The 15,516-nt window shown below is 32.5% G+C and overlaps 3 protein-coding genes across 6 annotated transcripts; 1 reads left to right on the forward strand and 2 right to left on the reverse strand.

Annotated features, from left to right (window-relative positions):
• Positions 1-82: 82 nt before the first annotated feature.
• LOC105197304 (zinc finger protein 622) lies at positions 83-3,716 on the reverse strand. Of its 2 annotated transcripts, XM_039454121.1 has the most exons (4): positions 3,401-3,546; positions 2,791-2,910; positions 882-1,585; positions 83-663 (listed from the first exon to the last, which is right to left on the reverse strand). In XM_039454121.1, the coding sequence occupies exons 3-4, from the start codon at positions 1,531-1,533 to the stop codon at positions 173-175; spliced, it is 1,143 nt and encodes a 380-aa protein (XP_039310055.1). In that variant the 5' UTR covers positions 1,534-1,585; positions 2,791-2,910; positions 3,401-3,546; the 3' UTR covers positions 83-172. The 2 variants fall into 2 exon arrangements, with proteins under 2 accessions (XP_039310055.1, XP_011161907.1); XM_011163605.3 differs by lacking the exon at positions 2,791-2,910 and having other exon boundaries at positions 3,401-3,716.
• Positions 3,717-6,436: 2,720 nt separating this feature from the next.
• On the reverse strand, positions 6,437-8,605 carry LOC105197305 (protein Tube). Of its 2 annotated transcripts, none has more exons than XM_026130187.1 (4): positions 8,430-8,605; positions 7,882-8,048; positions 7,636-7,805; positions 6,437-6,817 (listed from the first exon to the last, which is right to left on the reverse strand). In XM_026130187.1, the coding sequence occupies exons 2-4, from the start codon at positions 8,040-8,042 to the stop codon at positions 6,555-6,557; spliced, it is 594 nt and encodes a 197-aa protein (XP_025985972.1). In that variant the 5' UTR covers positions 8,043-8,048; positions 8,430-8,605; the 3' UTR covers positions 6,437-6,554. The 2 variants fall into 2 exon arrangements, with proteins under 2 accessions (XP_025985972.1, XP_011161908.1); XM_011163606.3 differs by having other exon boundaries at positions 8,246-8,582.
• A 228-nt stretch (positions 8,606-8,833) lies between these two features.
• Positions 8,834-12,234, forward strand: LOC113002953. 2 transcript variants are annotated; one of them, XM_039454124.1, is made up of 9 exons: positions 8,834-9,221; positions 9,345-9,549; positions 9,638-9,809; positions 10,219-10,415; positions 10,580-10,645; positions 10,714-10,871; positions 11,672-11,807; positions 11,907-12,073; positions 12,182-12,234. In XM_039454124.1, exons 1-7 carry the CDS (start codon positions 9,204-9,206, stop codon positions 11,684-11,686), a joined length of 831 nt encoding a protein of 276 aa, XP_039310058.1. In that variant the 5' UTR covers positions 8,834-9,203; the 3' UTR covers positions 11,687-11,807; positions 11,907-12,073; positions 12,182-12,234. The 2 variants fall into 2 exon arrangements, with proteins under 2 accessions (XP_039310058.1, XP_039310057.1); XM_039454123.1 differs by lacking the exons at positions 11,672-11,807; positions 11,907-12,073; positions 12,182-12,234 and having other exon boundaries at positions 10,714-11,316.
• The last annotated feature ends 3,282 nt before the right edge of the window (positions 12,235-15,516 follow it).

The following is a 15,516-nucleotide window of genomic DNA, read 5'->3' on the forward strand; positions in this document are numbered from 1 at the left end:
GATTAACTTATTTAAATTTAAATAGTTTTCACTACATTCATCAACAATAATAACAAAACATAACGGTGCAGAGATCGTCAACTTTTTTATCTTATATATGCAATGTATTATATTCTTTATAATTTTTGTACATCTTTTCTAAAAATCATTAGAGTACAATTGGCCATTATAGTTAAAAATCCGTTTGCCGCCTGAAATGTTTTTGTAGTTTGTTCTGTTTGATCTGCAGCTGCGTCGAGTACTTTGCTTGGATTCGTTGGAAATTTCGAGTATCTCGTACTGCTATCCGGTTGGCTTCGAGTTTTTTATTCTCGGTACCAAATGATATTTGCTTAAACAAGCGTTTCTTAAGCCAATAATTAAAATCTTTTATCGTTACTTTGCGTTCCGCAGGTAAATTTTGCTTATAGTAAAGCGCTAAGTCACGATGGACGATTGACTTGCCGGACGGTAAAGTCATTGTGTAAGACCCATCATCTAAAATCTCCGGTGGTTCTGGCAACTCTTCATCGATCACATCGCTATTCTCGACGACTGGATAACTGGACGAGTAATCATAAAAAGACGAATATTCAAGCATTGTCTCTTCTTCAAACAACATCTTACAGTGGCCTTTGTCGATCATATGCATCTTGACCGCATTTGCACTTCGCATTTTTCTTCCTGTAAAAATATGTAAATTTTAATTCGATATAAAGCTTCTTTTTAACTAATTTTTTTCTAACTTTTTAAATTAATTTATCTTTCTTATATTTTATATTTATTTTTGTTATTTTATTGTTTTTTATTTTAATTTTAATAAAAATTTCTTTTAAGGACATTTACAATAAAAGTTTTAATAGAATAGAATAAGTTAATTAAACAAGAGTGACTAAATTTACCTGACTCATTGCACCAAATGCATTTGAATTCAGTAAATATCTTCTGTTCTAAATATTCTAATAGGCCAGCTAGATCTACGCAGTACTCAAAATCAGGTACGAAAAATGAATGCTTCTTTGTCATGTGTCTCATGATGCATGTTATGGATGTACCACGACGATCACAAAAGAGGCAATTATTTTCATAAATATGATACTTTGAGTCCTCGAGCCACTCATCTGAATCCAAAGATTCCACATCGGAATCTGTTTCGATTTCCTCTTGATTTTCATTGGACATAGTTTTTATGTTTGTAGATTTGTAAAAAGGAGACTCAACAAATACATTTTTATTTTTTTGTTCCAATTTATTTTTGTGAGTCTTTGATACCAGATGATTTTCATACTGTTTTTGAGTATTAAACTTTTTTCGGCAGACCTTACAAATGTGCTTTTCCTTAGTTTGGTTTGCAGTATTCTGACGATAAATTGCTTCCTTCTTTTGGAAGTCTTCAAGAGTGATTGAAGGTAATCCATTCACTGTTACATGCATATTATATCTATGCCATTCGGAACGATAATGATCTCTGAATACTGTCAAATCTGTAAATTTTACTTTACAAGTTAAACAAGTAAAACATTCTTTATGCTGTAAATCCTCCGAAGTATCCATTGTATTGTTTGAATAACACTTGGTTAATGCGTCCCTAGGATTGATAGAATTTCTGTAAAAAAAAAAAAATTAAATTGACAATAAAAAAATTACTAAGTACATAATTGTTAAAGTTATGTAATAGTAATGTATAGGGAAAACAAATTAATAATGCAATTAGTTAAAGAGTTATGTAATTTTAATTAAAAAACTTGTGCAAATAAAAAATTAATGGCATTCAATTGAGATTCAAAATTGGGATTCTTCATGCTTATTCCTAGCATTCAGAGCTCTATCCTATAACTTACAGTGTCACTCGCTAAATCTAGTTTAATAAAAGTATTTTATTTTTTCCCCAATAAATTGTTATCCATTTTTAAACTGTACTTCTCAGTAAATAATTAACATTAGAACATTTAAAAAAAGTTTTAGATGACAAACTATCTGCTATAAGATGCTGTTGTTCAATTTTTACTCAGCTCAAAGATGTGATCAGCTTTGAATAAAGATGTATTTGAAATCTTCAAAATGTTTGAATTTGCAATCTTCCACCAAAACTTAAAAAAAAAATTTTGCGTACACAATCATTGATATCATGTCAAAATATGGACTTTAAATGAAGAAATTGTCTTATAGTAATTTAAAAAAGCTTCTAATTATTTAGCAAAATATTACAATTTAAAATAATCCATGTTCTTTTGTGATTTTAGCATGATACTGGTATTTGTATAATCCAATGTGTATCATAGAGAAATTGCTCCGACTGATTTTGCATCGTGTATATATATGTGTATGAAGTGTACACCCATGGAATTTCATTTTGTCCATGGGGAAATTTTACAAACTAAAAAATCGCTATCTTTCTACATACTTACAGTTTATGATTAACGTAACGACCAATAAGCTCTAGTTGTTACATTAATCATAAACTGCGAGTATGTAGAAAGTGACTTCTCAATTTAGAAAATTTCCCCATGGACAGAATCAAATTCCGTGGGTGTATATGTATACATGTATAAAGTATATGTGCATATATGTAACAAATGATGGTATTGTGGAAATCATAAAAAAACAAAGTTCTTTAAACTATGATATTTTGCTAAATAATCGATGTACAACAAAATCTTTTTTTATTTGTAAAAGCAAAGACTACTTTTTCACACTTTTTGTCTTAAAATCATCTGTTTTTGAGCAGTGTAATATAGGTATATATAACAAATAATTATATAACTAAAAAATAGTGCAGAATATTTGTATATACAAGTAGAAATAAAATACTTGTTTTACTACATATAGATGATGAGCATAAATAACACACTGCATGACTCCCAATTACTCTGATTAATATTTGCCTTGATATTTGATACATTAATATTTGCTCCATATTTTTTAGTCTTGCTAAAATATACATAGAGAGAAATGCTTAATAAAAGATGTAAAATTGTTATATTTAAAAAGAAACCAATTTTGTTAATTAACTCATATGAAAAACGTAAAGTACATGATCTATTGCAATAAACGCAATATGTTGTGTATCTATGCGAAAATAACTTCAAAATAAATTCAATTTAAAGATAATCAATGTTATCAATTATCAATATTATCATGTAACATTTTAAAGGTTAGGTGAATTGTTTCTAAACTATACAACTCATTAAATACAAAATTTATTTTGTTATATTAGAAAAGTTCATCTTGTTAATTAAGTCATGTGAAAATCATTAAAAAATATGCTGTAATAAGAGCAGCGAATTGTTTATCTACGAAATTAAATTCAATAGGAAAAAAACTTTTCGATGGTAGCACGTGACGTTTTAGGATGACAGATAAATTTCCGCTAGAATTAAATTTTGTTAATTTGTTAAATATACAGTAATTTTCGACTTACCTAATACAATATTTTGAGGAATATGTACTTAATTGCAAACTAAAATCAATGATCTTAAAAAATCTTCCGATAGATATGTTCTCACACGTGTTCATGCGATTTATGATCCTTGCCGTAGTTGGCCGTAGTGAGTGTAGTGAGTGTAGTGTATAGTGTAGTCATGGAGGAACCTGCGGGTGCGCTCACATGGGATGCGGAATGGCGGAACTGCAGAACGTTTATGATTGGTAGCGGCTTTATTCCGCCGATTTTGCCGTTTCCTTTTTCCGTTTTTAGCGTACTCCGCTGAAGAGTAACTTTTGCGCATATATTCGTCTTTCACACGTTGTCACAAAAAAAAACAAAAAACTTAATAATTAATTAATAACTAATTTATTAATTTTACTAATTCATCAAATAATTGTCATTACAATTTTATCTCTTGATGCTAAAAACCGCAGTGTTATGCGTAGTCAAATTTCAGGCAAAATAAAATTACAAATTACTTGTTCTTTGGTAATAATAAGTTCGACTAATTTTAGTAATTCATCAAATAATTAAGGTGGCAATCTAAAGTAATCAATATATTTTTCTTTAGCTTAAGCCTGCATTTCCTTCGCAAGATTTGCACTTGCTCCTTGCAATAATCTTTTTTCTGCGTCGAAAACTCGAGATATGAGGCAGCGAAGAAGATGCAAAACACAATTAAACGCAACGCAACTTTATACAATACATCGCATCCGACTGAGGACGAGTGAATTGGCATATGCTTGACAATTACTTCACTTCCGACACTTCACGAAACCGGAAACTCTCGAAACACTCACTCGCGTTAAAAACTTATGGCTCTGGTAGACCAGCGCGATTTGCGTCACGCGACGCGCGATTATCCAATAGGCGTTTACAATTTTTTGAAAAGACGTACGCCTATTGGATAATCGCGCGTCGCGTGTCGCAAATCGCGCTGGTCTGCCAGAGCCATTACACGACAAGGCTGCGTTCGGGAAGCGTGCTATCGGCGCTATTCCGTCATTCTATCTTTATCGATCATTAGACGTAGAATAAGGATAAAACGACACGATAGCGCTAATAGCATGCTACGCGAACACAGCCCAAGAAGTGCGAGTTGAAATGCGCCGCGACCTCCAGCCTTGCTCCCTAACCGACCAACTGCGTAGCAGCGGCGCGCCAGTCACACTGCTACGCAGTTCGCAGTGCCAGCAGTCGGTCGGTTAGGGAGCACGGCGGAAGGTCGCGGTGCGTCGCAGCGCATTTCAATTTGTAGGGGAAAGTAGGTAAATTGCACGCACCTAAGGGAAATTTATCGCAGTGAAGTGATTTTTAAAGTTGAAATCGATACGAGTACAGAAATAGAAACTTTAAACATTTTTTTATCATTATGTATTGTCATATTGAACAATTTTTTATTTGATAATGCTATATTCAGCAAAAAGAAGTAAGTGGTTAAACGAAAAAATTTCTCGGGCCTTGGGTAATTGTACGTGCGGTTGGATAAATGGACGCGGAGGAAAAATGAGGTTATAGCCCATTCTTTTAACTACACTACACTGCACTACACTGTACTAGTGGCACTATAGTTGATCACACGTGGTCTCACGCCTTTCAAGATGGATGCGTAAAATTGTCGACGGCGGACTTGATTTGATAAAAAAACAATTACTGGATGACTATTTAATTAAATTTAATAAACAATAGCTCAAAGAACGCAGGAAAAAACGTACTTTTGTTAGGTATAACAAAATTAAACGAATAAAGTAAAAATACAGACTTATTGCCTTATTTTCTGAACGCCAAAATCGCAAGAAAAATCATGATTTTACTTTTTCTTATTTTTTAAATTAACTACGTTTTTAAATGATATAACGTATGGTTATATATTTAAAAAATGCCTTCAGCCTACAAATATCGTCGTGATATAAGTTTTATTCATCGGGAAGGTGCCAAACCACGAAGCGTACAATTACCCAGTGCGTACAATAACCCTACTTTCCCCTATCCTCGTCATCTCGTACGAGTGTTTGATGCAAGCGAATGTTTCGAGAGTGTCGTGGATTGCCGAAAGTGAAGTGTCGGCCTTCATATCGACATCCATCGTGTCGAATGCATGGTGCGAAGTCATGTCGCGTTTAATCATGTTTCGCAGCTTCTCCATTGCCTTTTATTCCGAGTTTCCGACATGCGTGAGCATCAGGATGATTTCGAGAGTTTCGCGCGTTCGTGCCAAGTATGAATTAAGATGAATCGTCGAAAATCTTGGATCCTTCGTGTCGTTCAGACAATAATCGGTCGGGATGGCACGATCGAAATTACGTCGCGCGTTCAATCGCATCTTCTCCGTTGCTCTGTATCTCGTATATCGAGTTTTTCGACGGACGTGAGTACCGGGGCTGCCGAAAACGAACCAGTGTTATGCGTTTGTGCCAAGTATGAATCGAAAGGAGGATCTTAAAGCCCGTATTAGACTACGCATTGAAGATTGAGATTGAAGATTAAAGATTGAAATTTGACCAATCAAAGCAAGGAAATTTTAACTCCTTTTATTTTGATTGGCTAAAGCTCAATCTTTAATCTTCAATCTTTAATTTTCAATGCCTAGTCTGATTAAGCCCCGGGCTTAAGATCCAATTGGATATTTGAAAGCGGTGGCTGAGACTACGAGACGGAGCTGGACGAAGCGATTAGCGAACATGAACTGTGAGTCAATTTATTTGTAAGGGTATTTACTGTTTATTCGCCCCCACATTTTAGTATTTGTGTCTCGTCTTTTGCCGTCGATTGCGCTCGCATAAATTGCGACTCAATAAATTGCACATAAGCCGTTGGGATAGGAAAAATTTAAAGTTTAGTATACGCGCGCTCGGCACTCATATTTTCACCAGGTGTGCCAACCATAGACATAAGATCTCTAGACTGAGCGATCCTCGGGTTTTTGAGGAGTGGTGTTAAGATCGGCTAAGAAAGACGGACTATGTCGGTAGTCGATACCTCAGGTTTCTTTCCTTCTGCCACAAGTATACAGAAATAATTGGTGTCATGTTACAATTTAAATACTGTACATGTATATTTCAATAGAGCAATTATAAAAAATCAATATTAAACATCATTGCTTTAGACATCGTACTAACAATTTCTTCGTTAGGCATTTTTTTGGAAATTATTTATGGGTGTTAAGAAACACTGGCAATTCTTCAGATGATAATTCTTCAGACCCATAAATTACAGGCGCTTCAAGTACAGGTTTTTCAGAGGGCAATATTCTAACGTCTGAAATTAGTTCTGACGTCGATCCTAATCCTAATATAGAATTAATAATTGTATTCTGTGGAAGCATTTGCTTATCTGATAATTTATTTATGGCTGTATCACTTATATCAATAGGAGCAGCTGGGCCATGATCTGGTCTTTTTGGTTTTTCTCCTGTAATAAGAACAGAATAATAAGAACAGTTGATTTTTAAATGTACTAAAAGTTTTACATCTATGGGGCAACAGGTGAGAGAAAATGTAAGAAGCGAGATATTAAATAAAATAAAAATCAGAAATAACGATACTGTGATTAAGGCTTTCTTAATTATAAATGCTTAAATATTTATATATTTTAGGCATTTTTTTTACATAATGAATATTTAAATATTTATAGTTAAAAAACATAGCCTCAACTTTATTCCATACCAAAATAAACTATTGGAAAGCCAATAATCATTATTAGATTTCAATAGTGATTATTTAGTATCCAATAATTGGATTCTTTGCAATTACTCTCCAACAGTTTTTAAATAAATGATTAATTTCATTAATTAGATTATTTGTAATAGTGCCATTCTCCAATAGCATTGTGTGATTTTTATTTCATGCAGTTGAACTTTACAAAGTTTGTAAAAAATGTTGAAATTAATAAGATCTATTCCATTAATTTTTCAAAAATATTTTTCTTTTATTGCAAAAAATGTTTTTTAAAATATTGCTTTGCTCATTGTAATAGTTTCCTTCATAAACCATTCAATAGTTATTTGTGAATAGTTCTAATAATCTAATAGTTCTTCCCAATAATCTGTGAAAAAACTACAATCAACTAAATAATCAAATAGTTCCACTAATAGTTTATGTAATAGTCCATTTTCATAAGAAATTATTCTTGATTTTTATTCTATTTTCATTTAGAATTATTTGTTAAATTTTTTACCATTTCTATTGTTGAACATCCTGTACATATGTATTTAAAATTATAATACTTACGTTTTAATATATCACATGCCACATAGTCGGCAGCTCTAAATAATTCTGCATTTATAAGAAGTTCCAGTAGCAATTTTAATGTTGGCCTTTCTTTTCCCATGGTACTCCACTCGTCCAAAAATATTTGAGCTGCATTGCGTTTGTCTGTACGTGCTGCTTCTTCAATGATTCTAATCATGCAATCATAATAAGAAATCTTAATATTTATTGAAACATTTTATATTTTAATGAAACATTTTGAATTACTTGATATGATCACTGTTGAATTTAGGAGCATTTCCTTGTTTGGGCACACTAGACATTAGTTTCTTCCATGCATCAGAAATGATTAATATGCTTCCTAAAGTGTATAGCTCCCCAGGTCTCAATTTTCGAATTTCCATATCCAAATGTGCCTTACAAGACATTTTTTACTGTAATAATCATACAACAAACGGTATTTAGTAGTTATTCAGTTTAGAGCCTTCGCCTCTGATATTAATGAATTTATGTGCGATTAATTTTTGCACAAAACGAACAAATCTGGCAGAAAAAAATATTCCTCTGCCCCACGAATTGAGATATTAATTGTTAAATTTGACAACTATTCAGGTTAGGAAACCTGTCATACCGACGAATACAGGAGTACATTCAGAAACAAGGCCACTAAACTCCCATGCATTTACACGTATAGCGTTGTTCCACTGATAGCGTTTTTCATTGGGAAAACTAGTGCGCACTGAGTGTGCACTCGCCGCTGGTAATTGGACGTTTCGGTTTGCGCGATGACGGTGCCAACGAAAATGCCCAATTACCTGTAGTAAGTGCACTTTCAGTGCGCACTAGTTTTCCCAATGAAAAACGCTATAAGAAAACTGAGTGTGCACTCGCCGCTGGCAATTGGACGTTTTGATTCGTGCGATGACGGTAGCAACTAGAATCCTCTACTTATACTGTGCCTATATAAAGAGAGAAGCGACATCGAACCTCCACCACACCTTCAGGCTGAATGCACACAGGACGCGTCAACGCTAGGGAATAACGTGTGAGCCACGCGTTGACCAATCAGCGTTTAATTTTTCCGGAAATAATAGATACATAACTTCTGTCGCACGTCAAAAGTTGAAATCAATCCAACTTTTGTCACGCGATATAAAAACGGAAGTAGCGATTTCTAGTAATTTTTGAAAATAGATGTAAAAGACAAAAAATTTTACGAAGGATCACAGATCACACCGATCACAGTGAATTCATTTGGATTACAAATTGTAATCGTGTTGCAATCGGTAATTTCGAGAAATCGGTATCACGGTATCCTTCATGCTCTGTATAGTCTGTATTTGAATTATTTACTGCAATAGACGTCAAAAAATTATTGGAATCATTAGGCTTGTTTTCTATTCCTGCACCAGATTGCACTGGAACGTTCCTTCTTGCTTTCACTAACTTTCAAATATATATCTATTTCATTTTAAGTGCACACTAATTTAGGGAGTTCAGGAACAGAAAACAAACGGATTGTTATCGTTTTGCTATTTGTTATTTGTAATCCTTTTGCGACGAGAGTGTCGAATGTTATCTCGTGTAAAATGGCTAATACTGAAATAGTAAGTAAAATAAATTATTACTATTTTTAGGTTATGCTACTTTGGGTTACGTAATTATAAAAATAATTTAATAATCTTTTTCATTATAATTTTTTAATTCTATTATTTAATTTTTGTTTGTAGATGTGCAATGATTGTAATACTATAGTAAACATTGGAGAAGAACACGAATGTAACATAGGAGATAACAATGTTTACGATGATTATAACGAAAGGTTAATTGCAGAAGTCTTTGTAAGGGAAGGCTTATGGAATTCCAAATTGCCTTACAAGTTTAGAGGTCCAGCACATTTGAAAACATTATTGTGTGAAGTTGATACTTGCTTAGGTAAATTTATTATTTGTAATTAATATGTGTACCTATTAAAATATATTTTTTTAATTAATCATGTTTTATAACAAATTCTGTATATTAGGAACACCTGCTGGAAGTAGCCAAATAAAATGGAAAAGTTTAAGGGATCGCTTTGTCAGAGAACATTCTTCCGTAACAACTTATATACCAAGTGGCAGTGGAGCTATGAAAAAAAAGAGTAATTGGCCATATGACACCTTACGTTTTCTAATTCCAACAGTGAATTATAGAAAGTATGTACAATTAATAAGTAAGTTGGTGTGTGTGCGTGTGCGTGCGTGTGTGTGTGACATGAAAAAATATTTTATTGAACTTGTTACACACACATATACTCTCTCTCTCTCTCTCTCTCTCTCTCTCTCTCTTTCTATCAAAAATGTTTTAATCGGACATTTTGAGCTAGGTAGACATAATAGATATAGTATTAGGTTAATTTTTTGTATTATATATTATGTATACAATACAAAGGACAACATAATTACGTTTATCTTGCTGAATGTTTGATTAAAACATTTTCATTATGTTATCTTTTATATAATTGATATACATATGAATTGATGATTTCTTTTCATACAATTTATATAGTGAAATAAACTTCTCTTTCTCTTTTCCAATTTTGACTTATTTAAAAATTTATTTTAGAACTATAAGTAATCTGGAAAACATAAATCCAGATTTTCAGTCTGAAAGTGATACACAGTTATCACTTTCAGATGAATCTAGTCTCGCTGGTACCTCTAATAATAATACATATATAAGAAAAAAAATAAACATCGCTCAGCAAGTACAAACAAAACGAAGTTTACTAAAGCCACAAACAGCGTTGCAACAAAATTGTTGTAAGTAAACATTTATTATTTATTTACTTTTTTTATTTATTAATGATATTTTCCTTTCTCAATAGCATGATGTAAATGTCTTTAATTATATTTTCGTTTTTTTCATGTGTTTCAAAATACTTTTTTCGTAATGTGGTTATATATGTGGCATATATATGTTACAGTCAATGCCGAAATTTCACAAACAGCCAAAGAATCACTTCGTTCGCCTCAACCTTCAAAATATAGAAGTTAGTATATATACAAATATTTTATCTATTGTAAAATAAACATTATTAATTTGATCTTTTGTTTACAGAGAAACAGAAAGTTACCGAAAATGTGGACACGCATTTGGAGGAAGTTCTTTTAAAGGAATTGAAACATACAAGTGATGTAAAACCCGATAAAATAGAAAGCTTCTCAAAATATGTTGAAGCGTGTCTGAGAAGCATGACTTTGGATGTTTCGAAACGAGTAATGAACAAAATTTCAATGTTACTTATTCAAGAAGATAATTAAGAAAACAATGTCTTAAATGATATCCTCATGACACAACACTTAATGAAAAAAGTTAATTGGTTTTCTTAAGTTTTTATTACAAAATTTAATTTTTGAAACGACTTCAAAACCATCTTGGTACAAAGTTTAGTTTAGCCCCGATAGAAATAAAAGGATAACAAATATACAGAAGTTCAAGACCGTTGCATTTGGAATTAACGGCTGTTTCCACAAAGATTCGTGAGATTATTCGTAAAATTGGAACTTTCTAACAAGAATTGTGAACTGATATATGTTACCTATTTACAAGTTGCTACGTTCCATTTCCTTTTTTTTCTTCAAGTGACGTCGAACACGTTTGATACTCCGTGTAATCATCAGTTAAAATAATAGTTGAAAAAACTGTAAAAACTTAAAAAAAGTTTTCCAATTATTTCATATTTTATTTTGAAATTAATAAGTTTGAATACAGTGAGATACAAAAGATTAGAGCTATATAAAATTTAAACTGCTTTGGTAAATAATTCAACTTTCTCGCCAATATTTTTCTGTACATGATTAAAGATGAGTTTTCACTTTATTGATTAAACTGATGCAATATGTTTCAAGATAATTAAATGTACATATCATGTATACATTTATACGTATTGTCGAAATTAAAATAATTTAATAGGAAGTTACATAGCACACATCAAGTGCTTGATGTAAACTAGGACAATTGTTAACTTATTAATTGTTAGTTAACTTAACTATTATTCTGTCATTTGAATTTTTAGCAAATATATGCTTAGCACACTTCACAGAAGATTTGTTTGTGAGAAGTAAGAAGATTTGACCTCCTATGGACATTCGAAGACGGTCGCTTTTGCCGAGTGCAGCTCCAACATTATTGTTACCAAAAACGGAAAATAGGTAAACATGAATAAATAATAATTGATGTATTAATTACTGAAAAATACATTTCTTTTTTGCATAACGTTATCAAAGTAACATTTATGTTTTCTATTTTAGTGACAATGAAAGTAATATGGACTTCAAAGTCATAGCCGAAGATTTTCCGCTTCCCGTCATCCACGAAAATGTACATGCAGTCTTCCGAGTTACTCGTCAGCCCTGATGATCCATCGAATATACAGGAATGTATGATAGATGTAGAATCACCAAGGTCGATTTAGAAGGTAAGAACAACATTGAACGATTACTGATGATAGTAATTTGCTATCTTAATGTGCCACGAAATTCTTGGTATATACAATAAACAATAATGTTTTGTTTTATTATTACAGTAATCGAAGGCTGGAGGAAACATATGCAATGTGTCGAACGCCACCAAAAACAAGAAAAAAATGAAAAAATCAAATAAAACTTTTAGCTCTTAGCTTTTTAACTTTGAAATGTATAAAATAATAAATTATTATATTTATCATGAAACCTGCATAAAAAATAATGACTTATTTCTACACATTTTGTCGGTAGAGATTGTCTTAGTCAGTTCATTCGAAAACAGCAACATGTGGCTCAAGCATAAAATCAATGAATATTATTTTATTTTATTTTACTTAACTATCTCTTTATTTTATTTAACTATTTTTTTCTTTTCATTCTTAATGAAAAAATATCTTCAATTTTCAATAATTTCTTATTTACAAAAAATTGATATTCTGTAACGATTTGTGGACTTAATAATTCTATTTATTTCTTGTTTTGGAAAAAAATTCTTGTATATCAATGGTTGTTTTTAAACTTTTTAAGAACTTTATTTTTTATTATTAAAATTATCGTAAAATTTATTAGGATATTTATATTTGTAGTGTTATTTCAAATATTATTTTATTATTAAATACTATTAATCTTTATATTTTACACAAACTGTTTAATTTTTATTAACTTTTTACAATGAGCGCAGTTAGTCTTTCGTGTCGTGTTGTATTTAACATTTATTTACAGCGGTAACTATCTACAAAAAGAGACAAAGTGAAAATAGAAAACGTCCGACAAAGACAGTTATATCAGGTGTACAGACTTTAGAAAGTGAAATACTTCAACTTTTCACAGTTGGCAGCCCTCTGGAATAAGAGGCAGAAAAACGACAGAGAGCGCAGATTTTAGAGAAAGAAGGCTGCAAATTGAGCACACCATGCTATCCCTTCCACCATGATATGAAATACATAACAGAGCATAAGTGTAGCATAAGGCCTCTGAACCAATGGGAATCTTATGTACATCAATATGGCGACTTTATGATGGATGCTCATTGGCCCATTGGTCTTATGTTGTGCTTATGTTATGTTATGCATTTCATGTGCGAGGCCCTTAAATCTGCGTTGGTGGAAATAGGCATAACCGACATTGGTGAAAGAAGCCTTCAGTTTCTCTCTAGTGCGGTTATGAATGATGTCGCAGTCGTTGCAATGCATAACGCGATGGTTGAAGTTGCTTTGTATAGATGGCGCTATTTGCGTTTGGCCGATACGGTGGCGTGTCAACAGTTTCTCTCTTTCTTATCTTTTTACAGAGAGGAACCAAGGTCCGTGGATTGGCGTTGGAGGGGAAGGAAGGTCGTTGCATAGCCGCCATTTTCGAGACAGCGAGTCAGTGTTAGTGTATGTACGTAGATAGTAAGGTACTACAGCTATTAGTTGTGTGAGTGAGCAAGTGTGCAGTAAAAGTATGGCCGCCGCCATTTTCGTTCCACATCGTTGAAGTGGATGCAACGACCTTCCTTCCCCTCCAACGCCAATCCACGGACCTTGAGAGGAACCTGAGAGCGGCCACGGCGGCCTTTTTCCTATAACACTTCGAAACTCCCGTACACTAGTGACGCACATCTATTCTGGTGAGAATAGGAACTACGTGTCACATCTATTTTGCAACCCGCCGTTAAAAACAGTGTGGATGTTAGCACGGACAACAACCCACATCCATCTCTCGAAGAAATGGATGTAGGTTGTTGCCTGTGCTAACATCCATTTTGCTGCAAATAAAATCTGACGCGTATCGCGTATGTTGCATCCAGAACAGGGGTCGAGAATGTGCACAAATGATTAATTACGTCTACTTTCGCGTAATTTTTTATTTATTATAGTCTGAATTATTTACATTAACATTGATATTAATACATATCAATATGTTTATGCCCATATTTTGCACAATCATATTTTTACTTAAAAAAGATAATTAATAGTAACAGAGAGAATTTGGTTCTTTAATAAAGAAACATTCATTCATCCAGAAGAGTTCTAACTTTTATCATGATGGATCGAATCGCTAAAGTGAAAAACGAAAGACTTATATCAGTCAAAGTACGAAATTTTGAGTAAAATTTTTTTTGTGAATTTCTCTTTTCGAAAATCGAAAGACTTATATCAGGCAAAGTTAGAAATTTTTGAGTAAAATTTTTTTTGCCAGTTTCTCTAATATTTTTGTGTTCTGATAGCCCCCAGAAGAGTTCTAACTTTTATCATAATGGATCGAATCGCTAAAGTGAAAATCGAAAGACTTATATCAGTCAATGTTCGAAATTTTGAGTAAAATTTTTTTTGTGAATTTCTCTTTTCGAAAATCGAAAGACTTATATCAGTCAAAGTTTGAAATTTCTGAGTAAAATTTTTTTTGCCAGTTTCTCCAATATTTCTGTGTTCCGATAGCCCCCAGAAGAGTTCCAACTTTTATCACGATGGATCGAATCGCTAAAGTGAAAAACGAAAGACTTAAATCAGTCAAAGTTCGAAATTTTTGAGTAAAACTTTTTTGCCAATTTCTCCAATATTTCTGTGTTCTGAGAGCCCCCAGAAGAGTTCTAACTTTTATCACGATGGATCGAATCGCTAAAGTGAAAAACGAAAGACTTATATCAGTCAAAGTTCGAAATTTTGATTAAAATTTTTTTTGTGAATTTCTCTTTTCGAAAATCGAAAGACTTATATCAGTCAAAGTTAGAAATTTTTGAGTAAAATTTTTTTTGCCAGTTTCTCTAATATTTCTGTGTTCTGATAGCCCCCAGAAGAGTTCTAACTTTTATCATAATGGATCGAATCGCTAAAGTGAAAAACGAAAGACTTATATCAGTCAAAGTTCGAAATTTTTGAGTAAAATTTTTTTGCTATTTTGTCCAATATCTCTCTGTTCTGATATCCCCGAGAAGAGTTCTAACTTTTATCATAATGGATCGAATTGCTAAAGTGAAAGACGAAAGTGTTATATCAGTCAAAGTTCGAAATTTTTGAGTAAAATTGGTTTTTTTCCGAATTTCTTCAATATCTCTGTGTTCTAATAGCCCACAGAAGATATATACCTTTTATCATGATGTATCGAATTTCTGAACTGAAAAAGGAAAGACTTATATCAGTCAAATTTCGAAATTTTTGAGTAAAATTTTTTTTGCTAATTTCTCCAATATCTCTGTTCTGATCATTGATGGAAAGAATGTAATTATGGAATGCAATTATCGATTCCTGAATGACATGAGCTTGCTGCTGTATTTGGTCTGCAGCCATATAATATTTCCATTTCGTCATAGAATGAACAACGTTTAGTTGCAGCTCCACTAACATTATTATCTCTTTTGCATTTAAAATATGCAATGATGGATCGAATCGCTAAAGTGAAAAACGAAAGACTT

This window comes from Solenopsis invicta, chromosome 10 (genome assembly GCF_016802725.1).
Source record: "Solenopsis invicta isolate M01_SB chromosome 10, UNIL_Sinv_3.0, whole genome shotgun sequence".
Lineage (NCBI taxonomy): Eukaryota > Metazoa > Arthropoda > Insecta > Hymenoptera > Formicidae > Solenopsis > Solenopsis invicta.